General features: G+C 42.6%; 1 protein-coding gene and 1 long non-coding RNA gene across 2 annotated transcripts; one reads left to right on the top strand and one right to left on the bottom strand.

Moving 5' to 3' along the window:
- Window positions 1-6,750: 6,750 nt before the first annotated feature.
- On the top strand, window positions 6,751-9,105 carry LOC125513089. Its single transcript, XM_048678137.1, has 2 exons — window positions 6,751-8,148; window positions 8,861-9,105. Exons 1-2 carry the CDS (start codon window positions 6,886-6,888, stop codon window positions 8,912-8,914), a joined length of 1,317 nt encoding a protein of 438 aa, XP_048534094.1. The 5' UTR covers window positions 6,751-6,885; the 3' UTR covers window positions 8,915-9,105.
- Window positions 9,106-13,422: 4,317 nt separating this feature from the next.
- LOC125513090 lies at window positions 13,423-14,253 on the bottom strand. Its single transcript, XR_007285664.1, has 4 exons — window positions 14,122-14,253; window positions 13,954-14,026; window positions 13,694-13,789; window positions 13,423-13,562 (listed from the first exon to the last, which is right to left on the bottom strand). It is a non-coding gene; the product is annotated as an uncharacterized LOC125513090 (long non-coding RNA).
- Between the last annotated feature and the right edge of the window lie 1,131 nt (window positions 14,254-15,384).

Genomic DNA, 15,384 nt, shown 5'->3' on the forward strand with positions numbered 1-15,384 from the left:
CATTCAAAGAATGTTCGCTGATTCAGAAAATGTTCGTTAAAAAATGTGAATTTCAAAAAACATTCCACCAATTTCCATAAAAATATTCGTTGATTCTAGAAATGTACGATTGAAGAAAATTGTTTTAAAAAATGTTCAAAATTTTGAGAAATGTTTGCAAATAGTTCAAAAGTTCATGAATTCGAAAAATGTTCTTCATTTTGTAAAATCATAAATTTATAAAAGTGTTCACGAATTTGAAAAATAATCATGATTTCAAATTTGTACATGAGTTTAAAAAAATCATGATTTCGTTTAATTGAGAGTGATAGTGTATCTCGGTGATGCAGCAAAATGTAGTCATGGCCATTGGAGATTATGATTTTTTTTCCCGTTGCAACGCATGGGCCCTTTTGCTAGTTAATTTAAAAGCAAACCCTTTTATCACAGGCAAGGTTTTGGAATGGAAGGAATGGGTGTGGTTTTTTTATTCCACGGAGGAGCAATATCTTATGGCAGGCCCATTAAAATATGAGTTGCCCCACTTTGTTGGGATAGAACTGGCCACGGCCCAGGCGTTCGATCCAGGCAGGTTTGGGACTTCCTCGAGAGGTGATTCCATATGACGCCCGTTGGCGTCAAATCGTCGGCCACTTGGGCCGGCCCACGTTTCAGCATCGCTGCTGTTTCAGCCTTGCGGGATCCCTATTGGGGAATATTCTGGAAGGTTCCATCGCGACCACTTGGATTGGCCCACATTTTACCTTCGCTGCTGTTTCTTCCCTGCGGGACCTTCTGGAAGGTTCCTAGCCGGTTCAGGGAACCTTCCAGAAGGTTCCCTGAACCGGTTCTTCCCTGTTTTGTTTTTTAACAAGGTTTTATTATTTTTCATTTTTCTTCTTATTTCTTTCTTTATTTTTGTTTTTACTGTTCTTTTCTCTGTTACCCTTTTTGTAGTATAAATTTCATCGTGTATTAAAAAAATTGTTCATCGTACATTAAGAAAATATTCACCGTATATTATGAAAAATTCAACCATGCATTATAAAAATATTCATGGTTTATTACAAAAATATTGATCGTATTTAAGAAATTGTGCACCTTTGTTTGAAACTTGTTCAACGTATAATAAGAAATATTTCAACATATACTACAAAATGTTCATGGTGTATTTTAGCAAATTGTTCTGCATATATCAGAAAAATGTTCATCGTATTTAAGAAATTGTTCACCTTTATTTGAAACTTGTTCCGCGTATAACAAGAAATAGTTCAACATATACTACAAAAAGTTCATGGTGTATTTCACAAAAATGTTCAATGTGTTTTTAGGAATTGTTCAGCGTATATTATGAAAATGTTCAATGTGCATTTCAATATTGTTCATCCCATATAAGAAATTGTTCTCTTTTTTCAAAAATTGTTCACGTTTTAAAAGTTGTTGGATATGTTTTACATTTTCAAACATTAATCGTATTATTATAATGAAAATTTGTTGACATTTTCCCAAGAAATGTTGTTTTTATAAGAAAAAATGGATCTGCCGTTGTATTTTATTACTTAAGCTCTCGTGTTGCATTTTAGTCTAGTAGAGTTGCTAGCTCGACCGGCTACGAACGTTGCTTTGTTGCGTGCGGTCGGGAGTTCTATTCCAGGCACAAGATTTTATTTTTCGTGAAGTTTTTCCATTCAATGCCTGTGAATGGGCCAGCCCGTTTTACGCGTCCTTAGCGAATGCTAGTCTGTTTGACGCTCGCGAGCGTCCGACAGGACCTCTCTCCTCGAGAGAAGAAAGGAGAGAGGAGGTTGGGACGCTTCGCTTGGGGAAAAGATAGAACAAAGGGAGGAAAATAAGGCTTTGTCTAAATCATTTTTATCAACCATCAAAATGTTTTTTTCTGAACTCACTTAATCCTAAATGGACGAGCTGAAGCATTAGTGCTCTTATTAGTAGGTATAGGTATATGGATTTTGCGGAAGGCAATCGTTCGCTAGGAATAAGATGGCAAACGAACCCTTTGATGGCAATTTTAGTTCATGTTCCCCAGCTAAGGGGGTCCTTTGGCGGAACGAGTTTCGTTTCCTGTTACGTGAAATCAGGAGAGATTTGTGTTTCTTTTCATGGAGGCGAGTCGGCGAGGCAAGGGCATGGAAATAGGTTGATGGTGTCGGGGACTAAGGGTACTCACCATGTCCTCTTCCAGTCAGGCGGGCCAGGCCGAGGGCCCCCGTGGCTGTTCATTAGCGGGTCATTTTAAGTGACCCAAGACGCATACGAGAAAGATTTCGGAAGCCTTGCCATTCAATACAAGGACTCCTTTCCACCGACATAACCGACTAGGAACTGTTATCCTAGGCCTCCACCGCAAATCAATACAATCAGAAGCAGAATGTAGAGTATTATCTCTTCGAGAGAGCTCGAACCTGGGTAAATCTTTGTGTCCATTGTTATCAATTATCATCGCATCAAAGCTACTAGCTCAGGACCTCTACCCGAGATCTATCGGAATCGTCTCCGACATTGGTGACCCGTACAGGTCCGGCTACATAGTCGTCACGGTGCGATGGGAAATCAGATCGGTTCTGGCGCAATCTACGCACCGAAACGAATCTTCGTCTTCAGCGCTGACATCTTTGTCGTCGTCACGACTAGTTACCATGGCCAGGTTGAGGACTACCTCCATGTCGGATCTGTCGGAGATCGATAGGCATTTTCATTAATATCTACTTTGATCTCAACCGAGATCATAGAAATTTTCGAACATGAAGCTCGGGAGCTCAACGTCAACCTTGCCCTCGCGCGACCATGCAGAATTTATTGGAAAACATATTCATTTTTGTTGTTCCTGCTTCCTCGAGCATTGCTTCGACAATTCCTTTGGTGGGATTGTGCGAAATTGAGTCTACACAACCCTGTGAAATTCATCGCGTTCCCATGGAGGAATCTCCGGTGTCGTCCGATATACCGAGACCCTAACGGATCTGGGCAGAAATCCATGCGAGTTTGGAAGAATGGGTCTAGCAGCCAACTCCGATATCTTTCTGAAGATCCAGCCATTCAAATCATGCGGAATATCCTTATCGACAACCCCTCAAAATACGAGGACGATCCAACTGTGCAAACACCGGGGGGAGCCCGAGGAGTGCATCAATTTGGAATATGTTTTCTGCACGAAATGTTTCCAACCCGAGTTCATCCTTCTTCATGAAGGGGTTATTGGACGTCCTTTTTTTGGAGAAAGTCACCTCAGTTAGTAGTCGGCATCGCCACGACCACACCGTCGCCCTTGGATTGCGCGGATCAGGCGTGTCGGCATCGCCGCGCCTTCACTTCATCAAGCCGGCATAAAATGTGTCACAAACGCCTACCCGCGTAGGCATCGCTGCACCGTCGCTACATCAAGCCCACATCAACGGCGTCACAAACTCCGACCTGCATCAGCATAGCCACGTCCTCGCTTCATCAAGCCAACGTCCACCATGTTGACCGCTCTGTCACGTCGGTTGATGTAGGGGCTCTACGTCACCTCACCAACTTGCTCACCTTGGCTGACTCGGGGGGGCTTCAGTACCATCACTTCATTGATCTACTCCGGGGGCTTAGGCCCCCCCCCCCCCCCCCCGCCGACCTGCTTCGTCACGCCTGGTGGACCGGGGCTTCGCCTCCTCGATACCGGCTTGGGGGATGGGACCTCGTCTAGGTCGAGGACTACGCACCATGTCGGATTTGTTAGAGATTGATGGGCGCCTTAGTCCCGCCGCAAGCCGGGATTGCATCATCAATGCCAAGAGCATTAACCGGCTAAGTCATTTTCAAGTTTAAAAAATTCAATTCTTTCTGTCTAGTTTGCCCATGTATTATGTTTGTGTAGAATAAAAACCATTCTAAAACACTTTTTTTACCCAAGTCAACTAGGGTCACTTAAATTTCTATGTGCCATTTTTAAATGTTTTCTTCTAATATAAGTCGTTGCAAAGTCTTTGTTTCCTGCTCTTTATCGAAAAAGTCTTTTTCTGCTACTCCTTTTTTCAGCTAGAGTACTCAGCTAAATGAGGAGCCGGTGGCAGAGCGAGTGAGGAGGCTTGGATAACCGATATGGGAGGGGGAAATGCCTTTTTATGCCCGGAATGCTAGACTAAAACTTTGAGATCGGGCGCTATGAACACCGCACTAAATTTGCTCGTATTGCTATTAATTGTGCTATTTTCTTGAATTTTTTGAGTGATGCGGAGGGTCGGGCATTCAGAGGACATGATTGGATGGCCAACTCCCGTATCAGTAGTCCACGGACGAGTCTGGATCAGTCCGTGGATAGATGATGTGAAGATTCGCTTATACTATGTACTATGAACACATGTATGTTTATCGACAATCATGAATTCAATGGTCCATGGAGAAAGATTCATACCAACAAAATGATTTCATGTGAAAATCAATCGGGTTAAGCGACTGCCACGGCGGCATCAACCACGTGTATGCATTTTTGTCTGGTGTGTCCAATTTTGGTGTCGCGAGGGCGCCACCGGTGCAACATCTTTGAACCGCACGGCCACTGCGATGTTGTGACAGCGGGTGGCGACAACAAATCATGGCATAAGCAGGACTAGGGCTGGGCGTTCGGTATAAACCGAAAATTCGGTTTCTACCATTCGGTTTTTTCAAAAATTCGGTTAGACAAACTAGAAACCGAAAATGCTAGCTGAGATTAGCTAACCGAAAATTCAGTTAACCGAAATTTCGGTGCGGTTTTCGGTTTTATGCCGAATGACCACGCCTCAAGTATTCATGCTCCGATTGCACTAGCTGCACCCTCTTATATAGGCAAAAAATCTGGCTAATCTCCTCGGTTGGGCGAGGTGGGACTAAAGGAGCGAATGGCCTGGTCAGCTATTCGCATACTCGTACGCGCATGCACACCGTTCACCAAAAAAAAGCCCACGTGAGCTGGGCCTTATCCTTGTAGGCACTTTGGTCAGGCAGGCCCACTTTATGTGAGATGCGCGCACGTCAGGTGGGCGATCATGGGAGGCTGGTCGCGTGACTCCCGGGAGATGACGCTGCGCGCGTACAATCAGCCACGTCTATTCGGTTTTTGTTCGGTTAACCGAGATGAAAACCAAACCTACCGAATTCTGTTCGGTTAGTGGACATAAAAACCGAATTTTTTTGTGACAGTAAAAATACCGAAAATTCGGTTTATTCGGTTTCGGCATCGGTTCGGTTTTCGGTTTGTCGGTTTTTATGCCCACCCCTAAGCAGGACATCGAGCTGGGGATCGGTGTAATTGGATGGCCATCGTGTCATTGATCGGACAACAAAGAGCATCTCTAATAGAAGATGCAAATTTGAAATTGTATAAATAAAACAGAAGATCCTTGGTAAAAAGGCAACTCCAACCGAAGATGTAAACTGCTGATGTAAAAGTGCAGGAGATGTAAACTAGATACGCGGTTATATAATAATAACCAACCTAACCTTTGGTACTACTAGAAGAACGCCCGTGCATTGCAACGGGGCCACATTAATTTTAAGAGTTCAATATTAATCATGTTAATAATACATTTAATATTCTCATACATATCAAGTGACACTGGTGACCTTTTTTGTCAATTTAGCAACGGGCTCAGTTGCAACGGGCTCTTTATACATATCAGACAACTCGCTACTACTTAAACTACAACTATGGCTACCAATATTGCCTGGCTTAATAGACTGCTTTGCATTCACCCCTTCAGAAGACAGAGAGAACCAACTCAACATGTCAGAAGATTAACAGAAATTTCATTTGTATGGCATGAGCATATAGCAGGAGCACCAACACATAGATCAGCAACGCGGCGATAGCTAGTGCTCGGGGATGGGGGTTTGGGGCGGGGGCAGTCGACCCGATGGCTGGCGAAGTTAACGGGCTCGGGCGGCTGGAAATTCGGCGGGTGGCGGCGGCACAGCGCGAGGATGGGACAGGCGGAAAACCTAGCGGGCGTTCAACTACCAATACCCACGCCTTTTTTAGGGGAATTGCTTGTGAAAATAACGTGCGACGACGACTTAGCGAGTGGATCCCCTTAAAAAAGACATAGCGAGCAGATTCCCTTAAAACTGGTAGGAATGGATAGGATTGATGACGTTGATAAATAATGGTGAATGTTGGCCTAATTTACTATCATCATGCATGGAAACGAATCATCAAGAAAAAGAATACTTTCTATTACTACACTCATAGGAAGCTTCCTAATCTCTGCTACCAAACAGTTTCTGGCCAAACAAGGAAGGAAAGTTATGGACGTGATTCGGAAGGAAACAAACGTTATGAAGATTAATTAATTTAGATTTGATCTTTAGAGATTGATTGTGATTTATTCTTTTACATAAAGACATTACTAAATAATTTGCGTCAGTATGGAAAGTTCTGATCCGTTCAGTTTTTTTCGTTGTGTGAGAGGGTGAAGTGAAAATAAACCGATGAAGTGGGGGAGGCGACGGAAAAAATCTACGACGGTTAACCTACGAAAAAACCGGACGAAAGTGGTGGGACGAAAAAAACTAAAGCGAGACTACCAACTGCTCCATTAGGAATAGAGACGTGAATGATACTTTAAGTCACCCATGGACATGGTCCCCCCATCGCGCGTTTGCTGCGATAACGTATCCACCGTTGGTTCGCTGGTCGATCGCACGGTCCGCGGGCGTCCCCCTGGACGCCCGTTTCCCTGCTGCTGTATTTTAGATCTACTAGGCCGGGCCGGCAAACAAACAAACCCACCTCCTGCTTCTCCTTGCTCGCTCGATCCCCAAATCAAATCGCTGTCCTCCACCCAACCCTAACCCTAGCCGCTCGAGCCGCCGTCCTCGATCCCCAAATCCCTTCTACTCCCTCCACCCTCCACCCAACCCTAGCAAGCCGCCATGGGCCATTCGATCGTTCTGTTCGGGCGCGTGGTTGATTTCTCCTTCCTCGAGCCGGCGACCGGCGGAGGCGGCGGAGAGTTAATCTGCTCCGCGTGGGAAGGAATATACGGGCTACAGAGCCAGCAAGAGCTTCGTGACGCAGGCACCGAGTACATGGGGACCTTCAAGGCAAGCGCAGTCATCGCCGATCCGCCGCAACTCTGCTCCCTCCGCATACTGGTGCCGACGGAATACTTTTCGGTCCCGCCGCCACTCCAAGACATGCACTTCGCCCGCATCTCCAGCGCGGACAGGCACCTGTTCGCCCTCCGCGCCGGCGATTGGCGCCCTGGCAGCGGTATGATGGACATAGGAGGCTACCTCATCTACGACGCCTGTAAGGACTCCCTCTCCGTGGTCCCCAAGCTTCTGGAGGACGACTTCCATGCCGCCATCGGGTGCCAGTCGGCCGTCGTCATGTGCAACGGGGACGACGGCGGATATTTTCTTGCCGAACTCGTCTGGCTCAGGCCGAAATACTCCCAAGCAGCCATCTGGCTGTGGAAGTCGTCCGCCCCAGGATGGTCCTTGAATCCCGCGCACCTGAGCCTTCCGCCTGGCTTCTGCTCCAGCTTGTCTTTCTCTTATCGGGGATCTATCCTCTGCTGGGTGGATCTCCTCGGAGGCATGGTCATGTGTGATCTGGGCAAAGATTGCAGCAACTTGGACCGCCCGGAGCTCCGTTTCATTCAGTTGCCCAAAGATTGTCCATCCTATGATAGCAGCGACCTCTGTAATCGATACCACCTCTGCCCTGAGAAGTTCCGTTCCATGGCATGTGTAGGCGACACCATCAAGTTCGTCACCATGGATGGCAATGTTGAAGAACAAGGCTTTGCTCTGACCGTCTATTCTCTGTTGCCTGACCTGTCAGACTGGGAAATAAGCAGCAAGTACAATGTTGAAAACATATGGGCAAACGAGTCATACCAGTCTACTACTAGCATGGCAAAGATTCCTCCGTCGTTCCCTGTTCTGAGCACCCATGAAGACGGTGTCATCTACCTAGTCTTCACCGATCTCACGGTGGTCGATGATCCACCACATGTCTCAGGGTGGACAGGCCAGCGTCGAGTAGTGTTCAAAAGCCAGTATTTGGTTCGTGTCGACATTGAGAACAACAAAGTCCACTGCTATCCACCGACTACAGATTGTTCTATTGATGACTATCTCTTGTGCAGTGATTTCAGTGCCTACCGACAGTGTGTACAGGATCACCCGGTACGTACTACTGAGCATAGTTTCATTTGCATACAACTGTCAATTTATTTATGTTCACTATTACTAAACATGCTCTCATTTGCATGCTATTGTAATTATGCTTAGGTTTTTAAATGATTAAAATGCCAATGCTTGTTTATAGAATCCAGTTTGTGCCGTGCTTGCTAATAGAAATCAAGATATTTGGCCACCTGCCTATATTTGATAGTCATCCGCAATCATGATTCTGAAATCAATTGTTACTACAAAGTTACTCTGCCCCCTTGTCATATTATGACCCAACATCTTGCACATCATGATGACATTCTTTTTGCATGTCTTAAGGGCTGTTTTTTATTTTCCTTTTTTGCTTGATGGACATACAGTGTTATCATAAGCTTCTTTGCTTCTGAACTCCGAATTGGTATGACCCAAGTCCATTCAAAAGATGCACATAGCAGATGGAGCATAATTTCAATCTAGAGCTGAAGGCTGGCAAAGTGTCTGAAGTGACACATGTAGCTGTTTCAACAATTTTATAATTCAGAGCATCTTGGACTGACCTTAGACATCGTTTTGGTGTTCCCCAATACGTTAATTTCGCCGCATATGTACTCTGCCTTGCACTTTTTCCTTTTTAACTAAATTTGTTTTCATGGTAATTCTGACCTGGCATATATGGTCACATTATAGAAGTATTGTATTTGACAGACAGCTCTATTTGTTTTTGCAGAGAGAGATAGAAGCAACTGAGATGGTGGCAAGTGGAAAGAGGATGAAGCTTTGAGATGTTGGTAACATGACATGTGGAACCGCCACTTAGGTCCACCACTGGAGACATTTCATGTTATCATTATCAGATGTTAGTAGTTAAAACTGAATGGTGGGTATTATGTGCTGTCAGCCATGCCTTTATATGTACTGAGTGGCTTGTTTTGGATTTGTAACTGGTCGTGGCCGTTCCATGTGCACTTTGTTTTTTCTGGTTATGTCTTGTTCTTTCCTTGCGGGCATGTTTTCTGCACTTAATTTCCGAGTGATGTATCAAACTATTTGATGTTTACTTTGCTTGCCTCCATCGTTTTGACAAATATGACATGACAAACAAATGCAAAAAGGTTTGTTTTTTCAGTGGTTGAACAAACCAAAAACTAAATATTCTGATGGAGTGTTTTTCTTCTTCTTGAGAGAAGAACAAAAATGTCTTCACAGAACAAAATGCGAGCACTTTTTTGAGGCAGAAAGAGTGAAAAATTCACTTTGTTCTTCTAGTATGGATATGGTGGCCTCCCGATGTTAATTGGATTACTAACTGACATAGGTAGCTTGTTTTTCTTTAAGGCAAGTAACGATTCAGCATATAATTTTGTTTGGATCAAATCAGGATTGAGAGTTGATGTACATAAACCAATAAACCATCGTTACACAAAACAAAGCAAAGCAACTTCCATCTTTTTATTGGGCGTGCACTGCAGTCTGTACAGCCTGAAAACATGCACAGCATGGCCGTGAATGATGCTCCGTTGTATGCATGAGGATGCAGTTCTCTCTCAAACAAATACTCCCTCCGTTCCCAAATATCTGTCTTTCTAGACATTTCAAACAGATGTATGTAAGACATATTTTAGAGTGTAGATTCACTCATTTTGCTTCGTATGTAGTCTATTGTTGAAATCTCTCGAAAGACAAATAATTAGGAAAGGAGGGAGTAATATATAATATGGCAATACAAATAATATATGCTATGCCAAAAAAGAGCCACACGAATACTCACAGAAATAATATCTTTGCATACATCCAGCTACTTCAAGGTTAGAATAGTATCAAAAGGACAAGTAGCAATATTCAGAATTACTACTCAGAAAAGCAAACAACTCCTGATACAACAACATTCATACAGGCCTTGCAAAGTTCCTACAGGAGAATCAATGAACATAATTCCTTTCACGGAATCAATGACATTCGTCCAGCTATTCATGCACGTCCTTTCACAGAATCGGCATTACTCCTTTCCCATGGTGCATCAGTGAAGAGGATAATCAATCTCTATTAGCCTTGCAAAGTTCCTAAAAAAGAATAAAATATCATTATGTCAAAGGATATAAATAAAATGGTGCTACAAGCACCACAGATTTACAAACCAATTTAATAGTCACTAACTTGGAAGGCTAATCTGCTACTCTACCTACATGTTTCATTGGCAACTACCTCACCACAAAGCAAATACTTGTCAAACTTTAAAGAACGCTGCAAGTATTACAGTCACATATCAACAGTGAGAAATTGCACGACCCAACCAACCTGCAATGCACCTGCGTGTGGTCTCACCAAGCAATCTTGACACAACCAATAGTGACCTCACCCAACCTGCGAATCAAGACTTACAATGAATAAACTAACTTCTAATATAGTGCTAGATTTTATAAATTCCTCAACTCACATTGTGGTAACTTCATTGATAAACTTTTGGACTGCCAAAGGGCAAGGTGTTGCCTGATACTTAAAATTTATCACGCTGTCACGGAGAAGATTGGGTATGAACGACCTCATCACGAGCGAGAAAGCAGCTTCAAGCTGCTCAGGAGACTGTTTCAAAATACTTAATTCTCGTCAAAATATACACAAAAGATACTATTGTATAAAGAAGATACAAAAAGAGATGTCACTTACGTAATCAGCATGCCTGAAAAAGTTGTTCGAAAAGTGTAGCAAGCTAACACTATTGTCCTTATATGGGATATGAGTAATTCTATTTGACTTGTCATACTCCGCATGATAAAGATAAACATCTTTCATAATTGGGATAGATGTGATTGTATTTGTCCAGAAAATATTACCAATGGATTTGGCGAAGTTGTTATAATCATCTCCAACCAACATTCTGAGCAAACTATCAAGACTTTCGCTAACTTTAATGCGATCGGAGTAAGATAATAAGCAATAATGGTTACAAAGAAAGGCTGCGACAGCCTCACTTTGTGGGTCAGCTTCTGGAGGAGGATTTGACAGAAAGTCAAGCAGGTGGAAAGAATGCATGGGCAATAACCCGTTGGTTGCACGGAATGCTTGCCGAAAAATTTGAGAAATCTTAGCATAATCCAGGAGAGCTGATGCGCGATTATATTGCTTTCTGGGAACGGTATTATCGAATCTGAAATTTGCATCTTCAAACAGCAACTGGGCTGAAGTGAAATCACCATCAAAGCTAATGTTGCTGAAATGATTACGGCATAATCCAATAAGGACCTGTTTGGACCAATACCGCAACTGCTTTGACAAATATTTCACCAACTTGAGCGAATGGGCTTTGTTGAACGGGGTAAGTAGCTCAGGTGGCAAAGTAACTGTGTAGTACTAGTCACAAGCATTAATTTTGGCATCCCAAGTCTCACAGTCAATTGTTTGCAACCTGCAGGAACCAATACAATTAGTTCTTCATCCACTACTTCGCATCATTCGTTGTTTGAAACTACAAAATGCTATCAAGTAAACAGTTCTGTGCATAGCACATATTGTTACTACCTATACAGAAAAGTCAGCCTGGCTGTGGGCATGGCGTTTTGGTGCCCAGGCTGAGATGCACCTGGTATCTAGCCCGTTGCATCTTTTATTGGGATTCGGCAAATAAGATATCAAGTGTGTGTCCGGCTCTGTTTATAAAGCGTCCCACTTCAAACGCTTAGGCGCCCAGGGAAACGCTTAGGCATCGCTTAAACGTTAGAGCGGGTGGTGCTCGCTTTAGGTAGCTTTACCGCTTTATAAACCATGGTGTCAGGTCTAATGGGTGTGAAATTCCTGTATCTAACATATAGATGTGTGAACAGTTACATCCGATGGGGCTTTAGCGTAGCGCCGTCAGGCGATTTGGGTTCTAGATAGACGGCGTCGCCCGTCGGTGGATTCTGTTCCACGGCTCCGACGCGTCTGGATCCATTTGGTCCCTGGCCCGGTCTGCCAGCATATGACAGCTTTATCCAAAGCACATCATCATTCTTTTTGAGAGAAAGGCATATTATGGTTTAGAACAATGATCAGAACGCAAGTCACCATGCGTGCAGGCACCACCACGGGTCACATGGCTCTTTGATGTTCTGGCCCCATTTCGTTTCCAGTCACAAAAACTAAGGATATACAGTAGATAAATAGGGTACAACGCCAATCCTGAGATGACCAGAAGGACAAGATTTTGCGAGCGTCATATTGTTAAGCAAGATACCACAGCATAGAATGACAAAATAAATTACTGAAAAGCATTATTACTTACCTGCCACCTCTGATTCTCGGATTAACTCTGATTGTGCAGTCTCTCTTTATGTGATAATAGGAGAGAAGCTTCTCAGGTTCCAATACCTTCCCAGCAAAAGTTGAGTAACAATCATTTGACTTTAATCCCGCCCTAGCACAAGCAGCCTCCATAAGCATGTTTACGTTTGAAGTATTCAGATCTTTCTGAAGGGAAATGCTTGATCCACAAAGGTCAACAAAGAGCTGTGATGTGAGAAGGAAAAGCTGAGTCAAATATTTAATATAAAATAGGATCTCCATAAAGTTGTTCTGGGTATTATATTTACCTGTGTTTCATCCCTCCTCTTCTTCATATTTTTACATGACCCACACAGAGCACAGAAATATCCTTTGTGCTCAGTATAATAGTCACGGTCTATCTTCTGTCTGAGATGTGTAATTTCCTTCGCATTGTTGGAGAAATTCATAAAATCCTGCACATAAAAGAACCAATTGATGAAAAGATGCAACGGCTCACTGAAATACACAAACTAACATAAAATGCAATAGTATCCAGAAACATAGCCCACCCACTGTCATTTATGGTAATCTTTCTAGAAATGTCACCTTTTCAAATTACCTATTCATGGAAAAAAATTGAACAGGTGCTCTTCATAAAATTACCACACACCAACTATGGACAGATAATAACACAAACAAACACTTGCATTTTTCTACATATAGTTGCAGCAAATAAGTAGGACTAAATGGGTCCAAGCTAAATCAGAAGTAGGACAAACTAAGCTATGCTGTAGCTTGAATGCAAAGCGCTATTTTAGAATCTTGCCTTTAACTCTTCAAATCGAAGAGAATAATTACTTGATTCCTCTCCATCAGAAACTAGCATCATATCATCCCTCATGGAACCAGCCCTGAGATAAAAATTCATCTACAAGCAATTTTACAAAATATTATCAGCCAGAATGTAAAAGCATAGTAGAAGAGCTGCTGCTTGATTCTCCAGCCCTCAAGTAATAGTTCATATACAATATATGATCATCCAAAATGTAAAAAAAAATCAGTACATTGATGCAAGCTCTGAGATAATTAGTGTGTCAAATTACCTTCGAGATATAATTGCATTTTCCATTATTAGACCCAGGGTAGCCTCCCCTATCACTACAGAAACAATCTGGAAAATCACTAAATGCCTGCAATGAACAGAAAGTATTAGTGCAAAACAATGGGTATGTTCCATCTAAAAAGGGAACACTCTTTGAGTAAGCCAAGAATATCTGATCAGCATGATTTCATACTTCTCAATTTATTATGCGTCACATACCTCATAGTCTTGTGGTCTTAAGCTGTTATCCCTCGCTCTTTGAGCCAACTGCTTCACCTCCTCACCGATTGTAGCAAGTCCTGTCTTGTCTGCATCCTGCAACACAAGTAATGAGTTAGAAAAGAGAAAGACACAAAACGTAGATGGTTATACATTCTTTGGGCAGTAAATGTATACCCAGCCAACTTTATTCTCTTTGGCAAACCTTCCACATGAGCGACTTAAAAGACAACAATATACGTATAAGAACCGGTGATTACCTTTCTAACAAGGTCTTTAGATATCTTCTTTCCACCAGATGCTTCCTGCAGTGGGTTCAGTTCCCCTCGCAACCTGTATCACAACAAAATGAAGAACTCTTCTTTATGCAAAAGTTCGGTACTTAAATGGTCAATTGCATGCTTTGCAACATCAGGCCTGAAACATACTTGATAAGTTTGTCGACGGGTGTGTCAACTGTCAAGTAGTAATGTGGGATGGTTTGTTTAGAGGCTAAGAGGCGGTCTGCAGTAACCTGAAATGAACAGGACTTAAACCACTACAAGGCAGATAGGATCAACCAAAAAAATCCCATCGGCAATCTTCACAGTTCTTATCTGCGCATTTGGAATATCAGTGCAATCTAATCCTGAAGCTGCAAAAGACTCGCTCTTGCCACCCTTGGCTACAGAAGCTTTGTCTTAAGAAAAAGTAGTCATTAGATGCAAGCTGGGTTCCATTTGATTCACATGATATAAGGAAAGCATAAGCCAAATGCATGAACTAATGAGCTTAGAGGCAGGCTCAAGCTTAGTGGCAGAACTTTTACTTGGATCTCACAAGAATGCTTGGTAAAAATGATTATTACGGAAATTCGCACACAACATTTTAAAGTAGAGGAACTAACATGAAAAGAAAAGGAAGCAATAAGGAATGGCACATAAAAAAGCATGGAGTTATTTTTTTTATGAGACCGGGATTAGAGGTCTGATTAGGATAAAACAATTCAAGAATGGTACATAAAAAAGCATGGAGTTATTTTTTTATGAGACTGGGATAGAGGTCTGATTAGGACAAACGATCAAGAATCGCACATAACAAGTGTTGCAACATTGAAACAAGGTTGAACTATAGTTCAAAACTGTGACCACTTATTTTGCATCGAAGGGAGTAATTCACAAGAGCTTTAGAAAATCACATTTAACAAGAACACACGACTACACAGCAAGTTAACAAACAAACAGAGTGATTTACAACCAAATCTAGTTAGGAAGAGAGTTCAGTTTGTATAATAATTAATTGCTTCACCCATCTTGGGGAATGCAACCAGAGAGAAAATAGCATAACCCAAGTAATCTTCACGTCTGCCTTCAGAATACCACCGTCAGGACCGGTGCCTTTTACACTTGACAGTTGGACCTCATGTTTGACAAAACACAGACATATGTCTTAATTGACTGCGCACTGCCTACAGCAACTATCTAGATAGACTAGCTCAACTAAAGACTTCCATAGTTATCCTCTGCGAAATTTCTGGAAAGGGAACACTTACATTGTTAGGCTTGGGAGGTTCTCGCGTAGCCTTTGATACATCTGCAGCCGACGGTTTGTAACCTTGGAACTTATCGATGTCACCTTCTTCTTCCAGAATCAAACAAATTACCTAATGGCATAGGCCACGCAGTACAAGCAATAGTACAATGTTAGCAAAA

Source organism: Triticum urartu, chromosome 6 (genome assembly GCF_003073215.2).
Source record: "Triticum urartu cultivar G1812 chromosome 6, Tu2.1, whole genome shotgun sequence".
Taxonomy (NCBI): Eukaryota; Viridiplantae; Streptophyta; class Magnoliopsida; order Poales; family Poaceae; genus Triticum; species Triticum urartu.

What these genes read in the sequence shown, in the direction of transcription:
- LOC125513089 (XM_048678137.1), top strand. Translation starts at nt 6,886, where the DNA reads ATGGGCCATTCGATCGTTCTGTTCGGGCGCGTGGTTGATTTCTCCTTC. An exon ending in AGTGTGTACAGGATCACCCG is followed by an intron (nt 8,149 to 8,860) that starts GTACGTACTACT and finishes TTGTTTTTGCAG; the next exon opens with AGAGAGATAGAAGCAACTGA.